Raw genomic sequence first — 16,933 nt, forward strand, 5'->3', positions numbered from 1 at the left:
ATAGCCATCTTTGAAAAGTGGAATGACATTCACTTGGTAATCATTTCCACATGGGGAGGTCATAGAGACCTGGAGGCAGGCTGTGTGTTTGTGGATTATAGTAAATTGCAAAACATAATTTTATCCTCATTGTGTTTCAGAATACTTCAGTATTTACCCTCATTTTCATAAACCTCATTTGAGGCATTTAAAAAGTCCAAAGAAAACATGTCATGTACATAAATTAAAAATCATCCTTATATCCAATATATAAACATGGCTGTGATTTAAAACTGGACAAACACAATATATTGAAGAGGCATGGGGTAAAAAATAAAATAAATTTTTACTATATGAAAAAGGTAAAACAAAGAGATGACTGGGAAATCCATGTTCTATTTAAATTATTTTCATTCTATATTTGTAGAATATCTATAAAGAATTGTAAGGTGATTTTCAAGAATAAGTCTTTGGAAATTATACAAAGACAGAAAGACAGGCAAATCTATATTCATCAACAAAGAGAGACATTTGATTAGAGTATAGCAATAAAATAAAATATTCATAATTTTAGTTTATTTTTTGTTGGATTTATTAATAATTTATATATATTTATATGTATGGCTTTGAGCAAAGACAAAAGACATATTCTAACTCTTCCCTGGTCATACAATGGCAAGATTAGCATTTTCTTCATCTTCTCAGCAGCAAAAGATCAATAGTACAGTTCTTTCTGTACAGATTAAAACTCCAAACTTGAGCTTATATGTACAGAGAAAAAAAAAGTCATGTTCACCTAGCACTGTTCCTTTATATTACAGGAATGTGAATCACTTTCTCCTTAATCTAAATATGTGTATATAAATACACATTCGTACATATGTATATTTAATTTACCCTGTACCATTTTGTTAGCTTAGCATATAAACCTTAGACTTCTTTGTCCATTCTAGTACAAAATGAATAAAAATTTTATGGTTCCACTGAATGATCATACAGTTTAGTCTTGGTGATGTTTCCATGGTGCTCAAAAAGTTTTATGTATAAAAAATATATTACTAACAAACCCATTAATTCTGTCAAATGTAGGCCTTTAATAATTTAAAGGACTAGTGCATGATCTTAATATATTGATGCTAATCTTTATATTTTAATAAAATAGAGGAGTTTTGTACTGATACATAAATGGTCTTGTAACTTTCCCATAGATTCTAGGTAGGCTGAATGATCTCTTTGACATCATTCCCAACAGGCTGTTATTGGTCATCACCATGTCAGTAATGAATAACATTGCATTGCCTAGCATTGTACATTGTTTCCACACAAATTAGGATCTGTTAGCAATTAATCATAACAACTCTTTTTGGTTTTATAGGGGTTAGATCCATAAAAGGCATAACAGGCAAAAATGGATCCACTTTATAACCATTGCTTCTGCTTTAGTTTCGGGTCCTCAAGTCTATCTAGAGGCCCTGTGCCATCAGAATGTGTAGATTTTAAGTTCTTAAGTGGACCATCCATGCCTGTGCTACTAAAGACCTCCGCTTCAGGTCACACTCTTGAGTTATTTACAGAAGTCAGACATTAAAAATCCTCTCATTGTGGTCCAATCATACTCCAAATGTGTGGGATGCAGTAAGCCCACGTGCTCTCTAAGAGGCTGATGCTCATGGAAAGAATTAAGGAAACAAAGGAACAAACAAACAATGCTTACAGACAGATCAACTTCACCCCTGCTTCCTGTCGCCGCAGTCACACTATGTCCAGCACATTTGAAAGAACAAATCTCCTGTCTGTCTAAGGACTATGTTGGTTTCCACATGCCTTAAGATTTACTAACAGCTTAGTTACAATATATAGAGGGCAAATGTGCATTTCCAAACAGATGTGATGATATATTATATTTATTTCTTCACATTAATATCACAATAAACTACCAACTAACATGAAGACACAGAACATAGTTAACTCCAAACCAAGCTGTGATTTGCAAATAATTGTTTAAATGATAGTAACAGCGATAATATTAAATTAAAGTGAAAAACCTCACTTCTAGATTTAAGTCAGAGATCCAAGTCAGCCTTTTAAGAATTTTAAAAGACACAATTAAGGAATTGTTATATCCTCTAGAAGTGAGAAATACTGTAAGCCTTTTCTTACAATTACTGATTGGAATCTACTTTTTTTTTTGCCCCCAAAGCATGCCAGGACTAGTTTCAGATGCTTGATTATGTCAATAAGGAAGAAAAGTAATAATTTTTGGTGTAATACAAGCAATTTGTAGATCCAAGCATACAATTTTGCATAAAATATTATTGCAGGTTAAAATAATATTGTAGGTCTGAAGCAATTGCATTACAGTTGAACAATTGTCACAATTATTCGGTTTTGTGAAATTTAAAACTCTTCAGTTTTGAAGTGAAGCCATTAAAACTGAATTCTAAACAGTGAGTGACTTTTACCTCTACACAACACAGGTAGTTACTTTTACTTGGGTTGGAAAGTTATTTACAACTAACGTCGACTGAGTCTTGGTAAAAGTCCAATAACACATGAGGACAACTACCTCCTCACCCTTCCTGCCGAATCAATGACCACGTTTGAGGTCAGAGAAAACCTTCGCAGTGGCAATGTTTTGTCTCCTGTGGTGGCTGAGCATGTGGTGTGTGTTTGTTCACCTAACTCAAAATTGAAAGCACCGAAATACACTTTAGAGTTTTAAACTGGGATTTGGTTATTTTCATCCCGCATAATCAATAATTTGGATGCAGAGGCACAGCTAACGAAAGAAAACGTTGATTGGTGCTGCTTTGGAACTAATTGGAGTTGCCTTTTGAAAACTCGAGTTTTGATGCCATCGACCCCAAGAACTCTTCATAAAAGAGAGGAATACACATATCAAAGGAATTAGGTAAAAGTATGTTAGAAATCAATGATCTTACACAACGTGTTTAATCCTTTAATGGATTTAAAGAAAGGAAGACATGTAACACTGAATGCTATACAAGTCTTTAGAACTTCTCTTGGGCATTTATATATAGTGATATATATTTAATTGTATATGTATATATGTTTTTTTTTTACATTTGCATGTAGGCCAGAGCTGTCTAAAATATCTTTTCAGAGTAGGCTATAGGGCTCTATCATGAGATAGAATAAAATAATATCTGGGAATATTCTGTTTCCTAGAGTATTTCTTTTCTGTTTTGACAATCAGCAAGAATCATAAATTTGAAGCAAAACGTGGTTTTTCTGTATCTGGGTCTGTGTTTAAGACTGAGGGAGATTCTCTCTGCACAGCTGCTGGTGGTGGGGGTGCCGGAGGCACTCCTCGGTTAGGGGGAATGGCTCCCGAGGACATCTGTCGGAACAAGGTGACACGTTGTGGCACTGTGCTCCTGCCCCCTGCCTGAAGGCCCGTGCTGTGGACAGCTGCCACGGGCTGAGGGATGGAGGCCAAGGACTCGCCCACAGTGGGATGAGGTCTGGAGATCATAGTGGACACCTCATGTGGCAGCGAGGGCTGCGAAGCCGAGAGGGGCCTGACTTCTCTGGTCAGGTTGGTGTTATGAAGTGCCTGCGTGCTCTTATGCACTTCATTTTTCGGGGTGGAGCTCCCGGGTGTCTGTGGCTGTTGTTGCTGTTGCTGCTGTTGCTGGGGTGGTGGCGGCGGCTGAGTCTGCGGTGCCTGAGACTGCTGTAGCTGCTGAGGCTGCTGCATGAGCGACAGCTGGGAGGCTGTGGGAGAGGCATAGTGGAAAGTTCGTGTGGCCAGGGGGCTCTGTACAGGAGGACTGCAGACTGCTGTGGTGTAGGAGCAGGGCGAGAGGATGGCCGAGGGTTGGGGCGTCTGTGTGCTGGGGCTGGGCGAGTGCAGGTTGCTGTGAGACAGGCTGGTCGCGGTATAGACGGGTGGAGACTGTGTCCTCATGCGGGAGGTTGGGGTGGTGGTTGACGATGTGCAGTTCAGGGCGGTCATCTGTGGGTAGTTGATCGGAGGGATAGCCTGGACCATCTCTCTGTCGTGTTTCACAATCTGCTTGAGGATCTCATTCTCCTGATTGTTGAAAACACCAGTGTTCAGATCCTTCTGGAACTTCTGAAGGAGAATGGAGTTTTTCTTGCCTATCAGCAAAGGAAAAATAGGCACTTAGACAGACTGAAAGGAACTAAAACTGCCACAAGAGACTGGCTACTCCAGGGTGATGTATGTCAGCGTTAGGACCCACGGGTTTACAAGTCGAGAACTTAACCTGTCATCGCCAAACAGAAGTGAAACATCTGCCTCGTGAATAGTGTTGCTAATGCTTAGAACTAGGGAAATAGTAAAGACTAAAGATGGCAAAAGGAAAGATGCTTCCTAGAAGAAATGTACACGTTTAACAGGAGCAAAATTTGAGGAGTTGAACCATTATTTTAATTACGAGTTGTGACTACAAGGTGAGGCAATGGGAAATGAGAGGCCACATTGGGACATTTGCTCTGGGACACACCGTCAACGAAAGGCTTTAGATAGAACCATTTACGCAAGGGTCCAGATTGGGAAGCAGTTGTCTTCACCGCATTTATGACATGGGAAGGTTAAGATTGTTGCTTAGAAGTCTGAGTTGGAGAGGGAAGAGGCTGTGAAAAAGGAAGAAACTCTGACTGTGAACCCTTGCTCCCGGTGACTAATTGACTTCCTTTGAATCATCTGGGTTCCCGTAGAAAGGCAATCCCTCAGATCAGACCCAGGTTGCTGAATCTGATACTGTTTTTGATATACATTTTCATAAAGAACTGTTAGAGTTTTATCAGGGTCAAAAATACTAAGAAGTTAGTCTCTGTGTCTAACATGAACACTAGCATAGCAAATTGAGGTTGTCCTCAAATACAGCTCTTAGGAATGTCTACTTATTGCATGGGTACCATCTCCCTGGATGACTAAGCCCGGTGAATTAACAAAGTTATCCATATGAACTTCTGTTATGGTTGTTGTGCCCTGTGATACTGTCCACACAGTCCCTTTACTTTACCTCACCTGTTTTTGACCCTTAAAATCTTTCTCTCTGTGCTATATAAAGGGAAAGAGGAGTGAGAGGCTGTCATAAAAAAGGAAGACCTTACCTTTTTAAGAATGAAGATCTGGAGACACCTTTTCTTTACTTTTAACTTTCCCCAACTCCATCTGCTTCAGGAGTATTTATTCCCTCCTCCTTCCCCCCTCTTCAACATACATGGATTGTGGACCAGATATTGCAAATATAATGGCGAGTTCAAGATGCTTTCTCCATTCATAAAGTTTCATAAAGTTTAGTATTTTTTAAGAACAGTTACCATAACAAAGGCAGTGGTGTGACATGGAATGTAGGAGACTATCTGAGACTATATTAAGGCAATTCTTCCTGGTATGTGGAGAGAAACAAGGAAAGGTTTCTACAGGGAAGAGTAGCTAAGCTGGATTACGAATCTAGGGCAAAACTACTCAAAGTAAGAGGGGAAGGAAAGGTTACAAAAGGGTTAAAGCTTGAAGAAAGAACTCAAACTATCTTCTCAGCATATTCCAGGATAGCTAATGAATTTCACAGCAAGACAACGTGGTTCTACTTTGCTGGGAGAAACTACGCAAATCTTTAGCATAACTAATAAGTTCTATTTAACATATTTTTGTTTTGTAGCACAAAGTATTTCACAACATTGATGTTTGCAATGTAAACATCTATGTAAGGTATGTCCAGAAAAAGCTTATTCTGTTTGAGTCTGTATTACAAACATTTTGATGTTTTGGCTGAGACCAGTTTAATTGTGTAAGTTTTCAATTTTTCATATAAGTATAAAATGTAAAACTGGCCCCTGAAGATAAAAAAACCATTATGGTAAAATTTAGAATGCAATAGAGACTCGTGGTATTGACTTTTAATACTATTTTAATGCTATCTGGAATTTGTACCAGTGCTTTTTACCTGATGATTCAAACTGAAGTTGGGCTATCAGATTGCATAGCTAGTGAAAACAGACATGAACAAATCAATCCAGGGCACTTAGAGGAGCAGAAACGACCTCGGCTCTTTCTAAACAACTATTCTCTACACAGCTGTATGCTTTTTTTCCCACACGAATTTACAAGGGATCTATGCGTTAGAATTCGAAACTAAAATGAAATTGTGCTTGAGGAAAGGTGAAAGCTAAGAGTACCTATCCGATCGAGTCGGTCAATAGCCACTGTCTCAAAAGCTCTTCTCATCATTGGATATTCCTCCAAGACCTCATTGAAATTGTCCACCGAAAGGGAGTAAAGACGGCAGTATGTATCCGCTCGAACACTGGCAGTGCGCCGGCCCTTGGTTAGCAGGCAAATCTCTGTAAAGAAAAGGGAGAACGACTTGATTGGTAAGGTTCTTTTCCAAGTTTTGAATGCCTCAAACAACTAAAAAAGCCTCATGTTTGTAGCCAATGATTAGAAGCATCCATTTTCTATTTATCAGGAAATTCATTTGGCTATTAAAACCATCATATTACTAATTTTCATTTTTAAATTTTATTTTTGAGCTTACTATAATTACAATTCTCCTTTGCCTTTCTTTCCTCCAAAGCTTCCGTATACCTCTCTCTATTCTCCTTCAAATTCTTGGCCTCTTTTTCACATTATACATACATATTCCTAAAGATAGCCTGGTCAATCCGTGTACTGTTCGTTGAACGTATGTTTTCGGGTCTTACCATCTGGCACTAGACTATGCCCACTCATAAAACTGTAAATGTTTTAAAACAATGAAGGCTTTGACTTCAAATAGGAGAGAGTGTTTTCTACTCTAAAATACAGGGAGGGTGGTTTATTTTGAATAACATTAAGAAATCCATAATGTTTGTGGGAAAAAGTTATAATCAGAAGATGTTGTGAACTCTAGGGAGCAAGAAGCAGATAATATGCTATAGATAGAATCAAAAGTGTGTATAATCACTGGCTCAGAAAGTTTATATTAAAAAAATAAAATCAGGACTGAGGTCCAGGTGAATATGTAACAGAATAGCTTAGTGTACTCTATGTATTCCTTTTGAGATTAGAATGAAGAAAGGAATATTTCAAATATACAAATGTAGCCTCCTAATTAAATATCACAGGAGAATTCACCACTAAAGCTAATATCCTTAAAATATGGCAACTTCATGTTTCTAATTAGAATTTGCTAACTAACCTACAAGAGATTATTTTCAAAATTCTATAAATTAAGTGAAATTCTTGTAGGTTTTGCCTTTTTTAAAACTTGGAAGTAATTTCATTCTTTTTTTTCTTTTTGTCTTTTTTTTTCTTTTTGAGATGGTCCTTTGGATAAAGACACTTGTTGCCAACGCTAACCACTTCAATCCCTGGGACTCACTATGTAGATGCAAAGAACTGACTGGTACAATTGTAATCTGACTTCTATCTACACACGTGCCGTGGCACATGCTCACCCATATGTGTGCATACATACGCAAACACAAAGAAATTAACAAGTACATACAAATATACTTAAACTTTTTATCACAACGTTTCTTAAATAATTAAGGTTTTTGAAATATCTAGACTTTTCAGCGAAAGAATTTATTTGACACTTAAAGTTATGTAAATAGTGTGCAAGTCAATTGAGATTTACACTATTTTATGAGTTTTAGCTATTCATATGGATAAAATATGGAGATAGATGCTAAGATGGCAGAAAGGAAGACATGAACAAACCAGACATCATTCTTTTGCTTCTGCAGAAACCTGGAAGGAAACATCTGAAGATGATGGCTAAATGTCAGTAAGAGTAACTTCCTATTAATCCAGCTATTCACATCAAAGCACTCGTGGTTTCTAAGAAAAACTTGTTTCTGTGTAGCATAAAAGGTTTTGGCCTGAGAAGTTCAGATCCTTGATTGTAGTCTAGACTGATGACTTTTATTTGAGAAGATCTGAAAACAATACCTTCATTGTTTGGACATTTTTGTAAACAGCTATGCTTAATTAAAATCTCTAGAGTTTGACTAGTATCAGATTTGTAGTACAGACTTTATTCTAACCTATAAGGTCTCATTAGCCTGTATACCTATAATATCTACATGGTGCATAATAGTTGCTTTAATTTGTGTTGGTTGAATCAATGAACCAAAAAGCAACATAGCCTATGAGATGAAATATTAATTGAATTTCACTCTATAAGGAAACTATGACACCAACTTCTGTTACTGATATTTGATAATACAATGAGTCCCATGATAGATATGACACATATTTTTTTTAATATACCTTTTCATCTACCTAGTTTAAAGCACACAAAATATCTTTCAGGTTTTTACTCGGTCTTAAAATAAAGAAAATTTACCAATGTTTTCTTAGCTATAGATATGTTCTACATCATCAGGAGAAAATTTAAGTTGCTTTGGAATGCTCAAGTTGATTCCATAAACAAGTTGAAATAAAGAGCCTAGAAATGAAACAGAATTCCTGATAAACCTGCTGTCTAACATGTACATTTATGAAAGAGTGTCCTCATATTTTATAGATCCTATTTATTTCTCTGACTGTCTGCCTATCCCCTTTGTTCATTTTCTGAGAACCCAACTACACATGACCTAAATGTAAACATTTAGGGGCCACGGAGTAGCTCAGTGGAAGGGGATTTATGGCATATGCAAGGCTCCAGCTCAATCTGCAGCTCCAAGGACCAAAGGAAGAACAGCATACATTTACCTAGTGATGAATCCATTCATCTGCAGAGTACATTGTAATATATTATAATTGTCCTTTCAAATAATGAGAGCTTGACATATTTAATGAGATAGGATTTTCCCAGAGTGCTCTACAGGGCAATTACAGAAGTGGCTAATAGGCCACTGAACTTGGCTAAGACGAGAACTGTCAGCAGTTCGCCCGGTAACAGGCACATGAGAAAGCTGGTCTCAGCTTCAGCATCAGGAAGACTGCAGTTTGAGGGATTAGATGTGCCCTCGCATGCCATGTGAGCACTTTTAATAATCCTTTGGCTATGAGATGTATTATCTGCCCGATGCTATTTTTGCTGACATTCGTTAACCCCGATTCTAAACATTTAAGCCCACCTGACATCCCTGTCACCTATAAAAGCAGTTATTTCCCGAGGTTCGGGAAAATGGCTCCAAGCAGTTTCCAACTCAGAAGGATTTCCCTGACCTCTCATGCAGTTTGACATCCCAGTGACACAGAGTTAATCGGGAACTCTTGACGGACTTTCTGAAGTCATGTGTTTAGCCTGAGGTCTAGAATTTATGTGAAAAATTAGACTCAGCCTGTAACTGAATCGAAAGTTGTTTCATTTTTTAAATGTCAATGTCTTAAAATAAGTAACTATCCTTTAGCAGAAAATGCGATTTTTTTTTCAGATTTTGTTTTTACCTTTCTAACCCAGTATCTCATATTAATATATGTCAGAAAAACACCATCACCTTTGTTTTACTTTCATAGTTATTATACGTCTGGTCTTCCTATTAGTTACACTAGAAATAACATTGTCTCCATATGGTATGACAATTAACATATCGATTTACCAATTTGCATATCAAGCTTGTCTTACAGCAGTATTTTGGAAGTTATGTAGTTTGAAAAGAAATCTAAAGAAACATGGCTAGGACATAACATTAAATATCAGTTTTGTAATACTTTATATTCCAAATTTTATATTTCTAAAATGCAGACTAAATGTTATACATTTCTAACGGATTTTTATTGATTTTTATTGCGCTCTACATTTTTCTAATATGGATATTATAAAGGAATGATTACATATGGAGAGACTTGTATCATGATAAATATTCAAATGATCCTGAATGCACAGTCTTGACACTTTCCAATATAGATTTGGTAATTTGAATGTGCATGGAGATGACCCAGCTTTTACAGCTACTGCTTTCCCTACTATGCTGTTGGCAGTTGTTGTTTATGATCACTTAGGCCGTCTATAGCTACTCACTTGTCAAGTAAATCATAGCTCTCACCCTATGTTCAACTGATTCATTTCTCTTACAAGATACAAGTTAGTCCTCTACCAGAGCAGTGTGTGCTCTGAACTGATGGGCCAATCATTGGCTCTATCTTCTAGAAGTCATGAGACTCTCATCTCATCCCAGTTGACCTCAAACATTCTGATGTGACATCATGCCCCTTTGCTGTTTATATGTATTTTTTCATTGGAGTTTGTGGTTTTCACCCCCCCCCTTAGTTTCTTTCCCCTTCCTCTGCCAATTCGCATCTTTTCATTCCACTGTGACTCTGTCAGCGGTCTAATGTCTATATAAATCACCTTTACATGGTATCATTCACAAACAGATATGAAATACATATGTTACTAAACTTTGGAAGCTAAATACTAGATATTGAACTTAGAAATTCTTAGAGTATCCTTCGGTTAAATAAGAAACAGCTGTTGTCATTCTTCTGTTATCCAGTGTGAACATGCATGGATTTAAATTTTCAATGGCCCTAAATGAAACAAATTACAAAGATAAGGAGGGTATGATCACTGGCGTCTTACTTCTAATCGCTTTAAAAACCCACCAGATCACTTGGGTCTTTTCCTTTTGGTTGTAAATCTGTCAAAACTCAACTCTTTAATAGTTAATCAAACACGCTGATATAAATTTCTTTAAAAAGCAGCCAGCTCTTGAAAAATTCATCAAATGAATTCAACGCTTTGAGACCTCTAATGCGTTTTGTGAAGTGATTTCTTGTCATCTCTGTCTTCCATGTGTTGTCTAATATGCTTGCACAATGTGGGACAAAAACATGACAATAATCCTTTCCGCTATAAAAGAAGATCTACTGCATTCCTATTAGACAAGTCTACTACAGAAAAAAAATAATTTGACTCTCAAATATTTCACCCAACTCTCTCACATCATACTGACACACACACTTTCCATTTATGTTTTCATGGCAATAAAAAATATCAATGTACACTTTCATGGTTTGTTTAATATAATAATAAACGATCAACTCAAAGTTCTAGAGAGTTTTCCCATTTTAATAATTTAAGACATAATCTGGATACCTCATTAAAAAGCATGTAAGGATTTTCTATTATAGAAGAAACTGAAATTCTGCATTTTCCCAAGTTCCAAGGCATTGTCAGGAATAGGTTTTCAAGAAAATAAGTAATTGTAGTTATCAGGTTTACATCTGGAACCAGGCTCCTTATTTGAAAGAAATTGGATGAAATAAATAAAATGAATATAAAGTAAGGGATAATAGTTGTAACCACTTCTCTATTACTACTAGTATTTTGAAGCTACAAGAGATACATAATGAGGAAGTTACACCAATCTTTCCAGCATTAGAAATTCAAGCATTATATTTTAAAAAGTTTAAAAAATCATTCCAAAGGTAAATTTCCTTCTAGTTACTTCATATGGCTTTAAATGGTACATAATTAATTAAAACAGAGAAAGGTTTTGTTTGCCTAGAGTAACATGAAGGGACTTAGACCAGGTTTGGAGCCGGTAGAGAGACTATATTCCATAGCCCATGGGGAAGAAGAAGTCAATAAAGAAATCAGAAGTTAGAAGATAGCAGTAGGACGCAGTAATCTTGAGTACAGGTTCATTAAAAGAGGGGCCATAAACAATATAAGAATATAGGATCATTGTACTTTCGCTTGATATAAAACACAATTCTCTAATAATGAAAAATTTTATCTTCACCTATAATGTTATAGCGGGGTTTTTAAAGAATGAGTCTATATGTAAAATACTGTTTTTAGGAGATGATTGCTCTACATGAAAAATCACTCAGCTCATCTTTCTCTGATAAGATATATTTATTTATATTTGGTTTGCAAAATAAACTGAAAGGGAGGATTTTAGCAATCGAGATAAAGATATGTAAAGAAGTTTTGATAAGTTTAAAAATAATTGACAGGGATTTGCCGGAGCAAAAACCACTTCACTGATGCTCAGGAGCAAAATTTTTTGCGATTTGCTATGAAATGAGGCTGCAACTGAACTTGACAGGTAATAGTGAACCCATGGTATTGAGGCTAAACATGAAAGAAAAACATCAACTCTCCTCTGAGTGAAGATATAATAATCAAAGCCTTGGTATCCAGAGATAACTTTAGCTCATAAAACCTCTCCTTACATGAATCTAGTTTCTCCTATTGAAAGGTCCACCAGAAATGCGGGTTTTCCTGTGTGTGCACAGAAAGCCAGTTCAAATAAGTGTATACAAGATCAGTGACCCCACTAGAGAACCCTTCCTAGTAGGTTTTCATCAGACAAAGATGAATAAAGAAGCCAGCCCTTCCTTTGTGGAGAAAAAGACTAAAAATCCAACTGTGCATGAGTTATAGGTTTGGTGCCCCCTCCAGTCCTGGTTCCTGGGTCACTAGAATCACTGTTGCTGAAGCCAGTTGACTGACTATAAACTCTGCCTCTAAAATTCTTATGATGCTTTATCTCCTCTGCACATCTACTCGTGTTTTCTTTTCTTTTCTTTTTTTTAATTTATATCAGTGTTCCACCTTACCATGAGAATTTCACACAAAAGAGAAGCTGAATCAATTGAGAACAAATGCTCAGGAACTCAGCATCTGCCCAGGGAGCCCCCTTAGGGGTTTCTGGGAAAGGTTGATCTCAGAGAGAGGCCTGTGGCCTCTCTGGGCGATGCTAGCTGGGTGTGGGCTGGAAGAAGAGAAGAAGGAAGGGGAGTGGCATCTTCACTTTTACCAACCTCACAGAGGACTTCTACTTGTTTATTTAAAGACAAATTTTAAAAAGTAAAATGAATGAAACCAGCTAAGATTAAGATACATAAACCAAACTGCAACGTAGAAAAGGGCCTTGCGGGAAACATGGTGATGAGCACTGGAAACAGTTCACAGACACACAGAGAGCTCACATTGTCAACAGGAATAAGCTGCTACTAATTCTCCCCAGAATGTCAAGGTTTCATTTTGCTCAGCCTGAGGTCTCGTTCTATTTCAAACTGCCTGTGGTCCACTCGATCCAGAAAAGCCTTCCGTTCAATGTACCCTTCTTTCCCTTGGTTATCGATAGCCAGTTCTTCACCAATCCCTTCTTCCTCCTTGAAGTTCTCCCAGTCCAATTCTACTCGTGTTTTCCATAGCACAAACTCTGAACGTAATCCCAAGCTATCTCCCAGAATATGCCTACCAGGTCTATTTTACATGTAACTAATTTTGGAAATGTATATTTATACATCTTTTTGGTAAGCAGATTTCACCTTTTCCTATTTCCTGTTGACCTATTCCTTTTGGTAGGTCATAATGAGATCTTTGACTACCTGTGTGGGGAACCAGAGAGATGTCATGATCTGAGTAGAAAAATCAATATTCATCTGTCACTGTCACTCCCAGCTGACAGTCTCTCTGAAAGCTATCATAAAAAGTTACTGTGTGAATAAATCTTCCCAACTAAGAGGACACCTATACTCACAAATTGATCTTGAAGAATCTAAGATTCTGTTGATATCTTTCCAGTTCAGAAAGCATCATTCTATATGACAACTAATCAACAAAATTAAGGTAATAATTGTAATCATATAAATGACATAAATTTATTTATTCTATTTTTGTAGATAGACTTAAATATGCATTGGCAATAAGAATCCGCACCATTGTCTATTTACTTTGGTTAGTGGTACATAAAACAAAGAAGTCAAGAAGGATGATGACTCTGGGTAGGCATCAGATATCATTTTCCATGTTTGATGATTCATGTTGGTATTGTCTTCAGTAATAGGGCCTTACTGTCAGCTTGTGAAAAGAAAGCGGCAGTCTTGGCAAAAGCCTGAGTTTGGAGGTTTCCGTGGGATCTCTTTGACCAACAACTCAATTATATGTATATTTTTCTCTGGCTACATCTATTTACTGATGACTTTTATGATTTCATTTTTAACAGCTGAATAATATTCCATTGAATAAATGTACCATATTTTTATTATACGTGCTTCTGTTGATGGATATCTAGGTGGTTCCTAATTTCTGAACATGGATGAGTAACTATGTAATAGTATGTTGAGTCTTTTGGATATATACCCAAGATTATTATAGCTGCATCTTGAGGTAAATATATTCCCAGCTTCTTAAAGAACTGCAATATGGCTTTTCATAGTGGGTATACAATTTTGTATGCCATTCAATAATTGATTGATGAGTATCTCTCTTACCCACATTCTCACCTAGCAATGGATGGTCAACCCAAAACAAGTTCAAAGGTGTTTTTGGAGACATTTCTTAAATTGACTATTGTTTTGTTTGGTCATTATTTACTTTACTGGTTTTTGCTTGTATATTGTGGTTTCGAGTTTGGTATTTATAAATTTTGTACATGTGTGTGCATGTATATGTGTGTGTTTATGTATGTATTTAGTTTTGTATGCTCTTTTCCATTTTTTTAGTTTGTTAGTTTGTTTGCTTTGTTTAACTCTTGTTTTTCATTTGTCTATTTCTTTTCTTCAGAGAAAGGGAAAAGAGTATGGAATTAAAAGTGTGAAGAAGTTAGGAAGATCTGGGGTGAGAGGGAAAACCATGGTCAAAATATATTATATTCTTGATAAACATGTAATAAACAACTAAAAAAGAAATGCAAGCGTTAAAATGATGATAATGACGTGTCAATGAACTTTGTGTAATACTTTGTTTACTTAATGTAAAATAAATGAAATTTGAAAAAAGGTAATTCTGAGAAAGATGTTAGACTAGCAACCCTACAGTTAAGTACTAACACCGAATTTCTGCACTAATTTTCTTTTAAATTAAGAAATGCTTTTTGCATATATTTAAAATTTGTTTGTAAAAAGATGAATTTGTGACAGGGCTCACATATAAAGTGAAAGCCTACATCTTGGCTGTTTGGACTTTTATAGGGATGCTTGCCAATTGCTCTGGAAGATTTTTCTGCTCTCCAGCTAGATTTCCTTTGCCGCAGCTTCACTTAGCCTAAAAACAATATGTATTTTGTAATGATGTTTAGAAACAGAATTGAAAATATTAGAATGAAGAAATCCTTCACGGATTGATGGACAGCGTGCTTCTGAGAATGTTATTAGCAAAAATCCAAGTTGCAGACGCCAGACACCTCCCTATTAATTGTTAGTTGAAGGTGCCCCCGAGGCCTCCCAAAGAGTACAGGCTGCATTTGTCTGTTGGCAGGACACAAAAATGGTTTAGTCAATAAAGCAAGGCTCTACAGGTGTGAGAATCTGTGTTTAAATCCCCTGAACTGACCTGAAAATTTGTGCAGTCATGGTATGCCTATTATGAGAACAACCAATTGCTTTCTGATTCAATTTGAGGCCTGCTACACAGGAAGGAAGTTTTGCCTGATGCTGAAACCTTAGAGAAGAGCCTGTGCTGGGAAGGTAAAAGGATTTGAAAAGAAACTTACTATTGATTTTTTGCTAAATGGTTATGGTGTTGAACCACTTTCTTAATACTTAATGTTTGTACCCATAGACTGGTGTTGCTTTCAGTCATCATCAGAGATGCCTCGTTGATGTAGCTGGTAGTTAATACAGAGACTCACAACTGGCCAAAATGTGGAGCATAAATGACTGTTGCTATTTCAGCCCTAAGCAGAGCATCTCTCTAACACCTTCCAAGGCTCAGGGTCTATCACAGAAGAAAGAGTCTGAAAGAATGCAAGTACCAAAAGGTAGGAACTCATAATTGTACTCAGGAACTCACTGCAACTGTGTTCGCCTGCTCAAGACACAGGTCAGGTTGACGCTGTTTCATCCTATGTGGGGAAGGGGCTGGGGAGCTCTGTCTCTCTCAGAGGGCTTATTGGCAGGTAATAGTTGCTTGGGGAACAGGTTTTGCGTTGTATTCCTGATAAGTTGCTCAGGCTCCAATAAATAACTTTCCCCCAATGCTCCTGAAAGCAACAATAATTAATCTTAGGGGATCATATACACAGAGATGGGGGAGGGAACAAGGGAGGGAAAGATACACACACAGATACACATGGCGAAAAAGACGCACAGAGAGAAATAGAGACACAGAGAGACAGAACAAGAGGCAGACAAAAAAGTTAGGAAGGGGCTTGTTGGAAAGCAAGAATTCAATGTGAGAGGGAGAAACATGAAAGAGGATGATGGTGATGGTGAAAGTAACCAGAATTCAGAATTCATTATACATGTAATGCCAGAAATGGTTGAGGTGCTTTGTTTTTGTTTTTCTTTATTTGTTTGTTTTTTTAGAAATATAGAAAGACTAAAAAAACAGTAGTTTAAAAAATATATAAACCATGTATTAGCTTATACCATTGAGCAAAGTGAAGAAGTGAGTCAAAGACCCCAACTGTTTAGCTACATGGCACACTATCCCTTGTATTTAAAACAACAAAATTCCTGACTCATTTGGCTAGCATGATTAAAACAACCCAGAAAATTCTCCCATGAGAGAATGATCTGGCCTTCACCCAGTAAAGAGAAACTTGTTTTCTTTCCAAAAGCTTAACTGAACTGTGATTATTACTTTTGTAAGCCATGGTTAGAAGACTCTCTCTCTCTCCATCAGATATTCAATAGATTCCTATTTTATTTCCATGTGTTTGGAGGAGAGAGTTCACAGGTTTTTTGTATAGTTTGTTTTGCTATTTTAATGGAAAGTCTTAAAAGATTTATTCAATGTATCCACATTTGAAAGAGGAACAAAGAGATCCAGAAAAATCCTTCAACATCCATCTCTGGGTCCTGAAGTGAGATCTAAGGATATGCACAACTAAGCAGTCCTGGCCAAGGGGTGGTCTCACAACCAATAACCCCTCATTCTCTGGCCTTTATTCTCCTGCAAGGTGGTCTGGCAGGTTGTGAGACCTGTGTGAAATCTGTCAAGGAGTCAAGGTCCCCTCTAGAGGGACCTTTTTCTACTCCTAAACGGAGATTCCCAGATCATATCTTTGGGGTCCATTGTTCCAATACACTGGTAGGTTAAAAGATGCAAGTATCACAAACCTT

General features: G+C 36.9%; 1 protein-coding gene across 1 annotated transcript in view; it reads right to left on the reverse strand.

Moving 5' to 3' along the window:
- Nucleotides 1-1,991: 1,991 nt before the first annotated feature.
- Hcn1 (hyperpolarization activated cyclic nucleotide gated potassium channel 1) overlaps nucleotides 1,992-16,933 on the reverse strand; it is a 348,290-nt gene continuing 333,348 nt past the window's right edge. The window contains exons 7-8 of the mRNA XM_075976028.1: nucleotides 6,154-6,318; nucleotides 1,992-4,104 (exon numbers count right to left, since the gene is read on the reverse strand). Of these exons, the coding sequence (XP_075832143.1) occupies nucleotides 3,203-4,104; nucleotides 6,154-6,318 (1,067 nt within the window). The 3' untranslated portion in view covers nucleotides 1,992-3,202. The remainder of the gene's footprint in view (nucleotides 4,105-6,153; nucleotides 6,319-16,933) is intronic.

This window comes from Microtus pennsylvanicus, chromosome 6 (assembly GCF_037038515.1).
Source record: "Microtus pennsylvanicus isolate mMicPen1 chromosome 6, mMicPen1.hap1, whole genome shotgun sequence".
Taxonomy (NCBI): domain Eukaryota; kingdom Metazoa; phylum Chordata; class Mammalia; order Rodentia; family Cricetidae; genus Microtus; species Microtus pennsylvanicus.